A 16,441-nucleotide genomic window follows, 5' to 3' on the forward strand; every position below is an offset into this window, starting at 1 on the left:
TTTGAGAGTGTGTCTGTATAGGCAAACGTCTGGTTACTACTGTATACACTTTAAACTGGGTTGATATTGATCCAAGAAAAATAGGCAGATCTCTCTTTTTCTTGGCAAGTGTTATTTCAAGGGAACTGCATTATATTTGTATCGTGTTAAATGGAAAATGCTCTTTAAATCACAGTGAATCGGCCATATTCTATAAATTGTTAATGTGCATCTATGCAGTCTGCTTTTGTTATTAAAAAGGTTTTAAAAAAATAAAAAGGCTTTCAACTACAGAGATACAAGCATAACTCTAACATTATACCACTGCCAAAGCTAAAGAAACAAAAAGAAAGAATATAAAGCAACATATGGAAAAAGAAGATGATCTGAGTCTGTCCCCAGATCGTTATGAAAAGTTTTGCTTTAAGTACAGGCCTGATTGCTAAAACAGAATGAATCCATACAGCATATCCAAAATAAATGGAGTGGTATTCATTTACTTCAATAGGGAATTTCACTTTATGCTCTTACAGAAAATAAATAAAAAAATTATCAGTATTTGGCGCAATTTTGTGGCCATTGCTTAAGCCAAAAATGTCCATGGAAGATCTCTGGTAGAAGCTCACTTTAGTCAGTAATTAATGATTTAAATGTGCCTTCGTGGTCTTACTCCTAGAAGTCTGTTCCAGCACGCTACAAATACTGAACATCTAGTTTCTTCTAAAAAAAGGGTAATTGTATTATTATCACAGATTTACAGGTGGGCAAGGAGAAAGACGAAGCGGTTAAGAATTAATTCACCTTTACTACAGGCTACATAGGATGACACAAGAGAATATCAGCTCTGACTAACTTGAAAAAAAGCTGCCCTCTTACTGTTAAGAGCAGATCGGGGACCTATGTACAAAAAAACTTATCTGAGGGCACACTGTCAGCAGGCAGGAGGGTCAGAAACAGGAGTCAGTTTCCCAGAATGCTGGTTTTACCATACAGCCAAAGCATTCACAAACTCAGCAAAGGTTTTGTCGTGTTTAAGGGCATTTCTCGCTGAAAGTCACGTTTTCCCATCATCTTCACGAATCTCTGAATATTCTGCACTGCTAATTCCTGCTGCCAGAGCAAACAAATTTAAATCACAGGAAAGAAAACTGCAGAAAATGCCTCAGTTCTGTTGATACACTCCAGGACTACTGATAGTGTAATTTGTTTTTGGTACTACCATCAGTGCTGCAACGTAACCTGAAGACCCAATCACGATTAGGACGCTATTACATTAGGCATGAAGAAGGAGGCAGTTCATATCCCAAATTGCTTGCAATCTATCAACGTACGAGGCACACGAAGTACAACCATCATTTTGCAGACAGAAAACAGAAGGAGGGAGCAGATTGCCAAAAGCTTTCAGAAGCTTGCTTCAAGAAATCTACGACACAAACATGACATAAACCACTGCTGCTGGAAATGCGTTTCGATGCCAACTCCCTACCATATCTACTAATCCCATTACTTTGCTGGATCAGGTAGCTTTTGAGACACAGCATAGATGCCGGATAATAAGAAAAAATTATATTTCACAGAATCATCTAGGCTGGAAGAGACCTCCAAGATCGCCTAGTCCAACCTCTGACCTAACACTAACAAGTCCTCCACTAAACCATATCACTAAGCTCTACAATTTCTTGAGAAAGATAAAACATACGGGAATTTGATCACTTTCTTCGGTCATATACTAAGACCCAGCTTCATATTCTATCACAGTCTTCCTATGTAATCACCAAAAAAGGAGAAAAAAAGAGAGAAAACTGATTAAACTAGAGGTTCCTTCTAAACTGTTCCCTAGTGAGGTTGCACCTTAACGCCTGCTGCCACTGGAACTTAGGTTTATCCACTAAGGCATCAAAACACATTTGTGAGTCAGACCACAAAGTCTGCTCCTGAGGTTATGCATCTAATTGAATGAGGAGAGAAAAGAGGCAGAGTTGCCACATTTAACAGCATAATAGCTGCAGCGCTGACAGAAGTGTAAAGCTCAGTCACAGTTCTCCCTCATCTTGAGGAGATTCCAGTTCTCACTTCCCACTTCTCAGGAACACGTAGGGTTGTCAGACTAGAAACTACCCTGGTGAATCCCTACCTTGAAGATGCACGAATGGGAAGGTGCGCAGGATGACCAGACAGGACTCAAAAGTTCTGCCAAATACCTAGGGTGGCAGCTTGTGGTCCTCTCTGGGCATTTTCTGCCTTAGGCTGGGATGTTCAACCTCCAACCTGTTGCAGATGGACTGTCAGGACAAACCCTAACAGACAGCTTGCTCCTAAAAACTTTTTCCCAAATACATTTCAGAAGCAAGCTGCAGGCCTTCTTCTCCTGTAGTGGTAGCAGCCCACTCCTGCCCATGCTCTCTCTGCCATCACTCCTCATCCTACGGCAAACACACTTCTTCGAGACTGTTGGCAAGGGAAGGGAAGATGGGGAAGGAAGGCAAAATAGAGCCCTTGACAAAAATATAGAGCCCTTGAAAAAAAAAAAAAAATAAAAAAAAATAGTCCTTGAAAATTCGTAACTTGCTCTGGCAGAAGCAAGCCCCTTCTGGTCTCCTCCTCCTTACCGGAAACTCTCAAGACACAAATACTTTGTGAACAAGCAATGTTTTTCCTAAACCTATTCCAAAAACCGAGCCCTCCAGGAAAGCAAGGAACCACTGTGCTAAGGACATCACCACCACACAGTGCGTGCACTGGTATGAGAGCAGGAGGGCCGCTGCAAGAAGTTACGTGGCCAAGCAAGTTGTCAAGATGATGACAGTGGGAAAAAAAAAAATAAAAAAATCACCGGATAAAAAGAGTACAGAACTAATCCTGAAGACAGGGACTGCAGTACAACTCTTCCAGCACTCTCACGAGTGCCTGAACCAATTACTCACTCTCTTGCTTGCTCCTTTTCTTGCCCACGGCTCTTGCACCTCTTCACGTCAGCTTTCATCTCCCAAGAATGTGATGGCTGCAAGTTAAGGTTGTGGCAAAAACAGCTATGACTCCTGTCTGGTGGAAAAGGGAACTAACACAGGTTTGCCTTGTCTGAAGCAACTGTTCAGCTAGCCTACATAAAGCTGGCTCCTACAGGCAGTGTTTTTGACTGAAAACAGCTGTTACTGCTGTGCTTCATGCTCACAGCACTCCAATGAGGTTGGGTTCCCCTGGGGAACCAAATGCCTTTTCTCCAGGCTTTGGTGGCACCTGGCCAGTGCACGGTTCCCTCACTTCTCTTGCTGCAACACCTCTCAACAGGCATTTGTGCCTAGCTTCAGAGCACCGTACAGGCTCAACACCGAGCCAACTTGTGGGCTTTACGTGCTTCTAGCAGCTTGCGAAAGCAGGATTTCTGGATCATGTCCTCATACCTAGGTGTCTCAACTCTTCCTACCTCCCATTTTAGGTGACAAAAGAGATGTTCTGGATATCTCTGTAACTTGGGTACCCACCTGCTAAAACAGGACTCCTATGAGTGTGGGGAGGATAAACATTAAGTACGGTGTGGCCTAATAAGGTCATATAAATAAGACAGATCATTTCAAGATGAATCCCAGACATATCTGGAAGAACATCAGTATAAAAGGAACTTATACTGCATTCAGATAAAATAATCCTAATTAAAATTTGACATTTACATTTCATCTTTCCCCATCGGGATAAAACACCTGATCCATTGGGATAAAACACCTGATCCACTAACCATGGGCTCCCTTTTAAAATATTACCACCAAAGACTGCTTAAACATTGCAGCAGCGCTGAAAGTGAGATCATGAGCTTTTTTGATATCTGTTCTAATCTGGGAGTTCGAGAGGTTGCGCAGCACCACTAGCAAGGTATATGGAGAAAGCACAGTTTAGGCTGGAGATTGATTTAATGAGTTTTCATGAAGTCATTTATATCAAAAGCCAGCTTGTGATAGCCTCATCTAAGGCGTTATCTATTAACGATAAGAGTATGCAGCATCTTGTTATCTTTCCATATTCATCATTCACACTCTCTTCAAAGTTATCCAGCAGAACTGTACTTTGTAGCAGCCACAGACCACAGCTACATTGTCACCTCTAAGTTTTTTCCCTATCTCAGTTCTGACATTTAAATTTATCTAGAACTAACTGGAGGTGGGAGGTGACAATTCTGTTTCATGAAAACTTTGGAAGTTTGGGCTGGAACAGAAACATATCTTTCAGCATCTTCACAAAAATAGTTTCAAAACACCTATTTTCAGATCCAAGTTACAGAGGAACGTCTGTAAGAGCTGAGACTGGCACGGAGACCCATGTGTTTAACTTGCCCACTATTCCAATTCAAACTAGAAATCCTTATATCACAATACTCTGAATATATACAAAAAAGCTTAAACCCTGATATCCTATATCCCAAGCCAATGTGCTAACTCCCACATAACCTTCTGAGGAGAGATATTATTGAAAGTATGTCAAAAAGCTTCCTGAAAAATTTAAATAGGCTTACTTCATTAGTAATAATGAATAATTAGTTTATAAGCTATAGAACTAACTACAAAACTGAAGCAAAGCAGCAGTTACCAGGGATTACTTTCCTATAATATAGGATCCTGGAGGAAAACATTACCTCGTGGATCCATGCCCAGAACAATAGCTGTAAATCCCCACATCACCTTTATTTTACATAATTAAGGAAAAGACTGCATAAAATGGCAGCTCTTGATGTGAACTTCACAGCTCCGGACTCAGGCTGCAGAAGTCTTCGCATTCTTTTGACAATTTATATAACTACATACAAAGCACAATGCTACAAACTGATTTAAAGGACATTTTCCCTCTGTAAAGGTGTGGTGTAAACAGCTCCATTAGCCAACTCACCACTTAAGATTCATGCAAGTCCATAAAGCAGGTGTTAAATAGACCTTGTATTGATCTCTTCAAACTGGAATGAATTTTACTGCCAATACATAGACACATGCTCTCAAGATATAAACAATCATTAATTGTCTGTATCAAGATCAGAGGCTGGAAAAATATGAACCCAGCATTTTCACTGCTTCATGCTCAATTTCATTCGCTGGCGTAATGACTTAGAGAATCAGGTCCACGGTCTCATCTGTCAACTTCTCACCATTAAACACTACACCTGGCAAATCTACGAGCAGGCACATCTAGCTCCTGTAGCCTGAACAGCTCAGCTAGAAGTCAAATATTCAGGAAATCCATCACAACACAAGCAAATTGATTATGAACAGCAGAGCAAAGCAAAAAATACAGCCACATTAGAACAGACAAAACACTTTTAAGCATAAGGCAGCTGGTACTGAGAGAATATTCAGAAGATGCCTTACCTGTGTAGTGCACCACACACGTCTGACCCTTCTTTGGAAACGTCCGTCCTGTTAAAATTATAAAAGGTTATGCTTTTATCTTCTCTGATTGAGCTAGGCAGGTTTAGCTTGTAGGAGCAAAATGCTAGACTGAGGTTTGTATTGACTACGCCTTATCACATCGGTTATATGCAGGGCAGGAATGGGTAGAGCTTAGGGTAGAAGATTCCAGCTTGGCTCCTATTTAGCTGTTAGACCAAATAGTATTTTCATCACAGTAATGTAATTTTCCCTGTATGTGTGTGCATTACATATACATTTACATTCTGTAAGTGTAAAAGGACTGTCAAAACTTCGTGAAATATAACCTTAAAGTTCTCAGAATGTTTTTGGTATGATTTTTCCATGTAACGTCTTAGTTTGACATTATAAAAAAAATCCATTTGTATTCACATTTCTAACGCCTTTCACTTGAGACAGTTCTAGCAAGGGCATCTCTAATTAGCAAAGAAGGGTTTTACAAAAAAGATTTCACATACAAAGGCAGTTTAGTTTTGTAGTGTCAAGCAACAGTAAAGCAATGATACACTGAGCTCTTGTAAGAGCCTGGTACCTACCCCTCAAACGTTCATACTGAAAGGAAAAGAATACTTAAATTTTAGTCTTACCACTGAAAAATGGAATTACTATTTCCATGTTACCTGCTATAGGTACTGTCAAAGGCATTACAGGACAGGGGAACACCTTCCAGGCTCACACAGGTACTAATTGCATAATGAAGCAGCTAACCTTGATTTCTAAAGCAATGTTGACCAGGGCTGAGCCCAGGCTCAGAAGTATGAATGAGACTGATCATTAATGAACACCCTTGTCAGAAAGTTAGAAAATGAGGATTCAGATAGAAACCATGGCTCATATCTAATTTGGTTCTCTGGCCTCCTTGGTCTGAATGGTAGCAAGTTATTCATGACAGGGTATAAAACACTGATAACACATCAGCTATGTACTTAGGACTTGGACACCAGAAACACCATGAGCAGGAGAGCAGGCTATGATGAACAGAGATCCGTAACACGAAATGGAGAAGATGTTGCTTCCAAGAGAAGATTGCCAACGGAGAAATCATAGTGCCTTAAGAGAAACCCAGCCTAGCCTGGGAGAGAGAAGACTACAGAAGGAAAAAAAAAAAAAACAAAAAACACCCCCCCACACACAAAAAAAAATTAAAAAAAAAGGGAAGACTGCTTTAGACTAGACACCTAACCTGAGGAAAGTTATGCAGGACAAACCCTATACTTGGTAAAATAGGTGTTATTCAGACTAAATATAGAACAGAAAGAGGGAGTATCAGACCTCACCATCATATATCACACCATGTGAGCAAAGTCAACGAAGCTACATAAATTCACATCAAAGCTGAATTAGAAGCAGAGATTCCCAAGACCAGTGACGAGCTGTGGTTTTACAACAGCATTTTAAGGTCAGCTGATTTTGATTAAGACTTGCAACCAAGAGAAATAACCCATAGACCCTTCTGTGGAAGACCGTATTGCTGACAAAGACAGCCTTGATGTATTTCACAGCTAACGCGTACTGTTCTGAGGTTGACTTCCACCCTTTATGCTCCCTGCACTGCCGCTCAACCCCTTCCAAGGGCTCTGATTTTACACTCAGGAGCCGGATTTGATCCCCGGAGCCAAAGACCACGGAGGGAGAAGCCAAAACAAAATCCCAAGCCGAAAAAGAAAAGAGAGGGGGCCACAAAAGTTAAGCTGCAGGTGGACTTGGGCAAATTATTTATCAGCCAAGGGTGAACCTGGGCTACTGGATGGATGCTCACGGCTGCATGCTAGAAATCGCGTTCTCCTCCGATAAATAAAGGAATAAAATGAATAATTTTTAAAAGAACAGTGGCAAAACAGACCTTTGGGTGTATTCCAGCACGGTGGCACAGCACGGGGACCCGACCTGGCTCCGCCAAGGGGACCCCAGCGCCAAGCCGGGGGCAAGGAACCGGGCAAAGTTTTGGGGCAGGGCTGCCCCCAGCTCCCCAATTCCTTCAGCTCCAGCGTCTGCCGGATGAAAAAATCATAAATCCACCCCCCTTTCCTCCGTTTGCAGCCGGGAGCCTGGCGGCTGCTGCTGCTCCCCCCCGGCCTCAGAGCTCCTTCGGCAGCCGCAGGGCTGCCCCCCGCTCCCCGGCAGGTCCCGTACCGTCTCCCGGAGAGATGGTCTCGATCTCCACCCCCATCTCGGCGCTCAGGAGCGGCTCTGGCGGCCCCTTTTTGGCTCGGCACGGCTCAGCTCGGCTCGGCACGGACCCCCCGGTGCAGGCATGCCCCTCCGCGGCCGGCTGCCAGCGGCCTCCCCGGCTGCCCGTCAGCCGCCCGCAGCCAATGCAGGGCAGGGGCGGGGAGGCAGGGGAGGGAGGGAGCCCGGAGCCCCTAGCCCTAGCACGGAGCAGCTGAGGTGTCGCCGCCGGTTCCCTTCGGGTAGTGGCCGAGGGGAAGGCGATGACATGTGCGGGGGCTGTGGGGGAGGCGGCGGGGCCATGCCCGGCTCCCTGACAGGGCCCGGCTGCGGGACGGGCAGCGCCATCCGAAAACCTCCCGGCACGGGTGGCTCCGGGGCTCTGCGTTTGTCCAGTCAGACATAGCCAAGGAGGGAGTCATTCACACTAATGTTTTGCATTTTGAAGTAAATTTATACCCTTTTTTTCTTCTCCACAGCACCGCTGTGGGTAATGGATGGTGGCAGTGGGGCAGCCCTCCTGCAGGCCGCTCTGAGGCACCCCGAGTTTCACCAACCCTTCCTGCCCTAATTTGTGTTTTAAATAAGAAAAATGACATCTATGTATGTACTACATACATGCTCCCATGATGTGAGGCTACACATTTAAAGCCTGAGCCCTTCAGTTGGAGAACTGGTGATTTTGAATTTTGTTTTTCATATTTTGACGCAGAACACACAGATGTGTAAACAGAACTATTTCTTTGAGCTTGTGTCCAGAACTATTGCACACAATAGTTTGTGAGGAAAAATTTAGGTAAATGGACTCCAAGTGAGATTACAAATTCAAAAGCCTGTGCAAGAGCTACAGCTGCTTCTGGCAAGTGTACCTGAAATAGATGGAAAATACTTTTTCCTCACAAACTGTTGGGTACATAAGTCTTGCCATTCCCAATGACTCTAAGGAAATAGTCCTGTTTGCAGTTCTGTGTGTTCTGTGTCAAAATAGGAAAAACAAAATCATCAGTTCTCCACCTGAAAGAACTGTATCCATCTAATTCCAACCTGCACTTCTCTGACACTGCTCTTTCAGGATTTTTACCTCTTGTAAACTGGACTTCGTTCGGGAAAAATGATCTTCATCTGCACAGGGCAGTTTTCAGGATGATTTAAGTGGAGAATTACTGTATTGCTTTGTAACAGCAATAAAGTGGTACTTGCATGTGTGCTCTGAACTACACTGACCATCTCCACGCAGCTTTTTATGCTATTCTGATCCAATTGTTCACCCACATGCTCTATGTATGGTTTATTTTGACTCAGACACTCTGAACGTACTGGGGTTGTATGAAGCTCCCCAAAAAGTGAATGAGGAAGAGGCATGAGTGCACATGAGTTCAGAAGTAATGTGGACTGGGTAAGGATTCCATTTGCCTGCCTCCCATCCCAGTTAATTCAGCATCTGTATATGGTAGATAGAGATTCAACAATCAGTTATTTCAGTTGATCGTAACAGGTCTATAACGGTGCAAATTATGAAAAGGGATTATTATTTTTTTTCAGTTCAAATCTCAGAATGTCCTTTTATTTCTAATCAGTGCAATGGTACTAAATTGTATTTGAGAAATAGGAAGATGCCAGGCAGGAGGTAAGTGGCACAGAAGTATTAAGAAGATGTGAACATTGCTAATTCCAGATGTGCCTCAGAGTCATTACAGAGCAATGCTGATGGCTCAGAAAATGCTGAGCACATAAATACAAAGTGAAATTCTGGATACACTGTGTCCTACCAGGGCCCTTTACTTTACAGGAAAGGGCTGCTTTCATCCAGGCTCCAGATAGATGTCTATGTCTTCTTAGACAATCAGAACATCAAAAGACATAACACTGATGAGTAAAAGCAATTTGTACTTTGCTGGGCTCGCTTTAGCCTTTATAAGTACATGGTTCCTTTGATCAAGGATACATACCTCTCCATGATGGTGAAAGAATAGCTAGCTGTTACTGAGTCACTTCTAGTGACAGGAAGAGACTGGACTCAATCACATAACAGGCAGAGTTCAGATGAGTCCACAGTATGGACTCCGAATGTCATCACACACAATAGGCCTTAAACCCAACATCCTCAGACAGACTTACAACCATGATAAAAAAGCAGAGTCCACCTACAGCAAAAGGCACAAGCCACAGGAAGGGATTAGGAGAGACCAAGGCTGTGACCTAGGTCTAAACCTACTGCATTTGTAAGTATCTTAACCCGTGGTCTTTTGTCCTTGCTGGGTCCTTAAATGCAGACAGACAGCTTATTCTGGGCATGAGCTAATTAGATCCCCTACGCTGTTATTCCCAAGCAGATGGAAGGAAACATGAGATTCAATTCCAGGATGGAAAAAAGAATCTGTAGAGGGTTTCTCAAAATTGTTGAGTAAATACATATTTCTAAATATTTGTTGCCATAGGCATCAAACAACAGATAGCATTGTTATTTTTCATCTTATTGTACTCAGCAGTGGCACTGAGATCCTCAAAGACACTGGTGTTAGCAACTGTACAGCATATGAAGATCTTGGAAGAGAAGATTAAAACAAGGGATTTCCCATATCTTCAGGAAAGCCTTTGAAATACAGGAAAAGTGGTCTAGGGTTGGCAGAGAATTGTGAGAGAGGCAAAAACAACAAAAGGGCCAAGAGAATGACCAAGAGAATCAATGAAACCAATTTACAGAAGTAGGAAAGCAATGTTTTAAAGAATGTTCTTTCAAAGCTATTGCATGACGTCCACCTCCTCCCACGCTGGGATCTAGTGTATCTTTATCAAGGAGAAAGTCCATTAGTCTCAGCTTTCAAGGCTCTGCAGAGCTCACCTTCCTGAGCAGTGGCTCACCACAAGACCTTCCCACAACACGTCTTTCTATCCTGACAACAAAACATCCAAAACAGCAGCCTGGAAAAGCAGGGGAACCCTCCTTCCCAAACATTACGTTGGAACCACATGACTCCGACTTCTAAAATTCCTCAGTGGTCACAAAAAAAGATGAATTGGTCACAGTCATTATGAGGTTTTGCAGAAATCCCAAACCTCATTTTAGCAGCTGAATATCTCATTTTCTTTAGCTAAAACCCATGCAGCCTGCACTGTTTACAAACTGTGCACTTCCACTTTTAGGAAGACAAACAGTTTTCAAATTTTGAGGGTGTTATAGTTTAGTTCATAGTTTAGTTCATAGTTCCTATATTGTGAAATTCCATTCTTCACTGCTTTTAAAATCTACAAAGGCTCTACAAATCATGTGTAATAAATTCCATATGTGTGCAAAGAACTCCCCTTGAAGGCCAAAACACTAAATTGCCCATAAAGAGAAAGCACAAATTCTGCAAACATATAAATTCATGGATGTCACAAACAACAACAACAAACAGAAAACACACATTTCCCAAACCAGCATCCTTGGAGAAGGATTCATTTTTACTTTGAAACCCAACCACTTTTCTATGAACAAATAATGAGAGCAAACTAAGGATATTTTACAAATACTGACCTTTCCCCTCACTGAACCAACAAGCGCTGTCTAGTAATTTTAATCCAAAAGTGTGCAGAACATGCAAAACCAACAGCACACTGGAAAAAACAACGAAAATAAACAGCAGCCTGCACAGCTCAGCAGGTCACGTCACAGCAAATGCTCCTGTGCATCGCTAGCCATGACAAACAAAGTAGAGAGGAGGTGTACACGGGGAAGAGCTCCAGCTCATCAGGATATACACCACGAACTGCTAGAGAATTAGTTGTGAGGGCAAGGAAAATGGTAGCTTATGCTCAGAAATGTAGGCAAAAAGTCCACCACACCAGGACCCAAGGGGGATGACTTCTAGAACAAAATTTACCACCTCCAAAGAATGTGATTTTGGATTAATATCTTAGTATCTTAATATATTTGGATTAATATCTTCTTTCACAGGTTTCTGTTGCCCCAGCACAAGAAAAGACCCTGATGTGCTAGAGCAAGTTCGGTGAAGGGACACCAGCATGGTTAGGGGTGAGGATGAGAGATCTGGGTTTGTTCAGCTTGAAGAAGACAAAGCTAAGGAAGGATCTCAGTCGCTGTCTACAGCTGCCTAATGGGGGTGGAGATGCCCAGCAAAAGGACAAGAAGCAGTGGACACAAAGGAAGGGAAGTTCTGACTAAATTTAAGGGAAAAGTCTTCGGAAGATGAGTTTTCATACGAAGCCGTGGGGAGTCTGACTGAACTTTGAAGCTAGCTGGTTCAAGCAAGCAGTTGGACCATATGGCCTCTAAAGATCCCTTCCCTAAATTGCTGTGTCAGTAATATTTTTCCTACCAAACTTAGAAGAGGAGGAAATAAAGCAGTGGCAGTGAGGTTGACCACACAGCGCTAGTCGTAGATTCAGGACGTGCAATGCATAATACTCCAAGCTCTCTAATGCTAGGCACTGCACATCAATGTGTGTAAAAACTAGTTAGCATCTCAGATGCCATGTAAACATGAAACTGCAGCATCCATCCCGGCTAATTAGCACGCATGTAGATTGCTACCCTGATAATGCTTCACTGCCTACCATTTTGAAGCCACCTTGCTGAAGTTATACTCTGAACTGCTCTGTGCCTCAGTATTCCACCTTTGTAATGAGAACGATAATTCTGCCTTGTCTATTTAGTTTGCAAACAGTTCAAGAGCAGAGGTCCTCTTTTATTATAAATAATTGTGACAGCTTGGGGCCCAAAGCCTAAGCTCAGGGTCATGCGGGGTGGTCTCACAAATAACATTTCTCATAATAACAATATAAAAGCAGACAGCCCAAAAAAAATTAAAATTTCTCTTTCATCCAATCTTTCATAACAACAACAAAAACAACAACAACAACAAAATGGATAAAAAGAAATGTAAGCAAGTCTATCTTTCAAACTGAACAAAACAGAACTGGAATCATATCTATAAACAGTAAACTAATTATTCCAGCTCTGCCATTTCCTTGCCATAGAAGTGACAGAGGGATCACTCTGAGAAACTTCGTATTTACAATGCAATACATTTGCTGCTCTCTCCAGAAAAACTCTTTCCTCTATAGTTTTGGTATTTATTCTGCGTTGTGAAGAAATGTCACTGGCTAGACATATTGGAAGCAGTTCAAACAACAGGGGAAAACCAAACAAACCACAAATATTAGCTACAAGCTTCTGATTAGTCTTTCAATGATTTTGGAAAATGTAACTATGGAAAAGAAATTAACTGGCGTTCTCAATCCTCCAGATAAATGAATCAAGGGAGCTGGGTAATGGATTCAGAAAATTAAGGCTATATTTGTTTTCCTTCAATCTGCATGTGGAATGATAATGCTATGTAATGAGTTCCTAGAAGCTCTGGACCAAAATGATTTGAAGCTACAAATAAAAGATCTGCAGGCAGAGAGATAGGTTGTAGACCTCGCAGGACAGCTACAAGCAGGACAGTACAAACAGATGGTAAAACTTTTGTTTTGTTTTAATTTGGTTTCGTGTGATACTCCAGGGACAGCTTTAGCTCTAGGTAAGCGCCAACAGATCTACGATAGCCACTAAAAATCTCAGGCTTTTCAGTTTCATCTCTAGGACAAACACAAACACTAATCCTTCTGGTATTCAGCTCCCCAACAGGGCTGACCCAGCATTTGGCCTTTGGAGCTCTTACAGAAAGGAAAGGCTGAGTCAGCCTTTCTGGGTCTTGCACCTATGGAGTCAAGGTGGCTGAATCCTGGGAAACAGACATTTAAGCTTAAACTGACCCTCGAGTATCAAAATTTCTAACCCTTCCTACTGGTGAAGTAGGAGAGTATTTTATTCTTTTGCTTCTAAATTAAGGCTGTGTCTGAGCCAAAACAGAACCACTGCAGCCTTTCTGTAAAAATTTGGACACCACAGGACCTTCAATACAATCCTACCTAACACTTAAGCTAGCTCAAGGATTATGGGCTAAAATCATCATCCACTATAGTTCTGCTTCAGTCTGCACTGAAAGTTTAAAAGTGAACTGTTTAAAAAACAGGTGGATAGCACTAATTTTAATTATTAGGTTTGTATTAGAAAACATTCACCAAGGTATTTGTCTATATTAGGGGGAAGAAGTAGGGAGATCCTGTTAAGTCTAACTAGCAGGAACATTTCTAGGGAAGACCAAGCCAAAGACGATCTGCTGCAATGGTTTCCAAAGAGAGCTGGGAGGCATCTCTCTTCAGATACTTCTGAAATTGTCCCTGAAGCAGAATAGCTCTACCAGTGAAAACAACAGTGAAAATATTCGTGTAACCTGGCCATCAGATGTGTTGTCTTCATACACCCCCCATACTTGAAGCAAAATTAGCTGCAGAGAGAGACCTGACAGTCCTTCTCAATCAATATTCTCAACCATGGTTTAACTGCTTGAATAGATACTAGAATCCACTTGACTCAGAAGCAACCAATTTTGATATACTTTATGAAATTTGCTTTCTAGTGCTCTTTCCAAAACAGATGCTGCTAAGGGTTTGACTCTTTATAATGTCAACCAACCAGTTTCGATACAGGGTTATATCAGGGTCATACCGACCTGAATCCCATTACCATAAGAAATTATTTTCCCAGTGCAGACAGAGTCTAAATGACCTTTACAAATTATCAAGCTGGGATAAATACGTATCTGCAAAAATATTATTATCCTTTGTTCTTGTTCAAGTTACAATGGGCTTTCAAATGAGTGGTCTAACTGAACGTGCACACTATAGCGAAGAGCATGTAGCCATGCGAGAAGTTCCCAAGTTATTTGATGCATTTTGTGCAGGTGATAAAAATATGGCTCCAAATTTACTTCATCATGTGAAATGGAAGATACTATAAGAGACTTCTTTAAAAGCAAACAAATGTAATGCCTATGGAAGAAAGAGACTGGCAATTTGCAAGCTGAATGCTGACTTACAGATGGAAAGACCTATTAGATCATTCGTTTCCTCTCTTTGCCAAGACAGGAATGGTTCCTAAAGAACATTTCATACTCTTCTGCCTAGTCTAATTTTAATAACGTAAGTACTGGAGTTTCTATCACTTTCTTTAAGATTCTCTTCCACACAAACACAGCTTAAGCTCAGGAAAACTCCTTTTTAAGAACAGCGTGGAGAACTTTTTTGATTGCCTTGTAAAGCAAGCACAAGAGGTTGGCATATACAGACAGGGGGTATTAAGCCACAAAACTGGATTGAGACGGGGCGTTCAGTGCTGTGAGGGATGTGGGTAGCTCAAGAAAGAGCTGTCAGTGGGCTGATCATTGATCAACGTGCTAGCTGTAACAGGCACGCGTGTGATGCCTACGCAACCACTCCTTGGCATTCATCTGCCCATAACCACGGCCTGTCTGGGTACATCAGCTAGACTCATAAAGCAGGATTCATTGTTCTATTTTAGGTGCTTTGGGATGGGATGAATCATGCCTTGAAAGCGTCTGTTTCTCACTGCTGACTTTGGAGCGAATCAGTAAGCAGGGTCAGATGTAGACAATCATGGTGTGCATGCCTAGAGGTGTGTTACAGAGCTGAGGCTCAACTCGGCTGCCCCCTGGGAGCTTGGGTGCTGCCTTCATGTAGGCAGCCAACTGTGTGTACCTCAACTGAGGCGTGTTTATTTGGGAGATGAATGCCACCCCTACAATTAAAAGTGGGATGAATCTCATTCTCTGTGATCATGTTTGCATAACCACCCTCTGCGTGCTTGCCTTCCTTATTCCTCTCCTGTCTTGCTTTAGCGTTGTGAAAGCCAGAAAAGGCTGAGCCCAACGGTCTTGCTGGGAGCAAGAATAAAGTGACCTTCCACAAAAGTCTGGTTCTCTTCCTCCACCCCAGTGAACCCCAAGTCTCATTCTAAACCATGAAAGGGAAAGATTAACAAATCCTTTGCCAGCTCTGCTCTCCCTGACTTCATGGACTGCTGTGTTAGAACTGAAGGAGATTTGCCTTTGTATTACACAAGAGAAGGAGTTGCAAAAACCACGAAGACCGAAAGAGCTGTCGACAACACTCCTGTGAGATCTGTGGATAGCATCGATGCCCAGCCTGGAACAGCACGATGGAAAAGAGCATCTCTGGTGGTTGCCCTGAGATGCAGGGGGATTTGCAGGCCATGTGTCAGAGGAGTGGCTGCCATCACTTACTGCTTTGGAGACTTGTCTTCTAGCAGCACATCACCGAGTGTGGAACTGAGCTCACCGAGAGTTTGTGAACTTCTCCAGGAAGCTGCAAAACGTCTGTCTGTACTGCAGCAGTCTCTCCTCCATCATAATGTCCCCATACTGGATGCCTGTGTTTAGCAGGTGCTAGATCAAGCCAGCCAGCCACGTTTGGCCCAGGCAGGCACTCCAGGAAGGTAAGGCTGTGACACTGAAGTGTAGAAAAAAGAGACACAGAGAGAAGCTGTGACCTCCCTGCCTGAAGTCTTCTTAGTTTATTCTTCTAGTTAGAATACAGCCTGCCTAGAAAAGCTTGGGGCTTTACCTTTACATAATAAATTACATTATTTATTTATTTATTTTTAATTAACCAAGCTTCTTAACAGTTTGCTTGAACACATTTATTTAAACAACACATTTCTTTAGATCTTTACCTGACACATACCTACAAAAACTCCCTAACAGAAGAGCGGGTTAAATCCCATTCAGAGAGCAGCAACAGCACGCAGACATATCGCTGTCAAAAGGATGCTGATTTACATAGCGTGATCAGTAGATCTGCTCTGACAGATTACGTATTTTGTATCTTTATTAACTGTGCATCATTTTCACATTCTGTTCCAGTCAGCTTGTGACAGATAACTATTTTTTAAAATCAGATCTCAAGGAAAAGAAACGTCAATGTGGAAAAATAAATACATTACTCAAGCTTCTTGAAAG

At 42.4% G+C, this 16,441-nt stretch overlaps 1 protein-coding gene across 1 annotated transcript in view; it reads right to left on the bottom strand.

The window, feature by feature from the left end:
* Window positions 1-7,872, bottom strand: part of FKBP1B (FKBP prolyl isomerase 1B) — a 47,298-nt gene extending 39,426 nt beyond the window's left edge. The window contains exons 1-2 of the mRNA XM_040554362.1: window positions 7,521-7,872; window positions 5,328-5,375 (exon numbers count right to left, since the gene is read on the bottom strand). Coding sequence (XP_040410296.1) covers window positions 5,328-5,375; window positions 7,521-7,557 — 85 coding nt within the window. The 5' untranslated portion in view covers window positions 7,558-7,872. The remainder of the gene's footprint in view (window positions 1-5,327; window positions 5,376-7,520) is intronic.
* Between the last annotated feature and the right edge of the window lie 8,569 nt (window positions 7,873-16,441).

This window comes from Cygnus olor, chromosome 3 (genome assembly GCF_009769625.2).
Source record: "Cygnus olor isolate bCygOlo1 chromosome 3, bCygOlo1.pri.v2, whole genome shotgun sequence".
NCBI lineage: Eukaryota > Metazoa > Chordata > Aves > Anseriformes > Anatidae > Cygnus > Cygnus olor.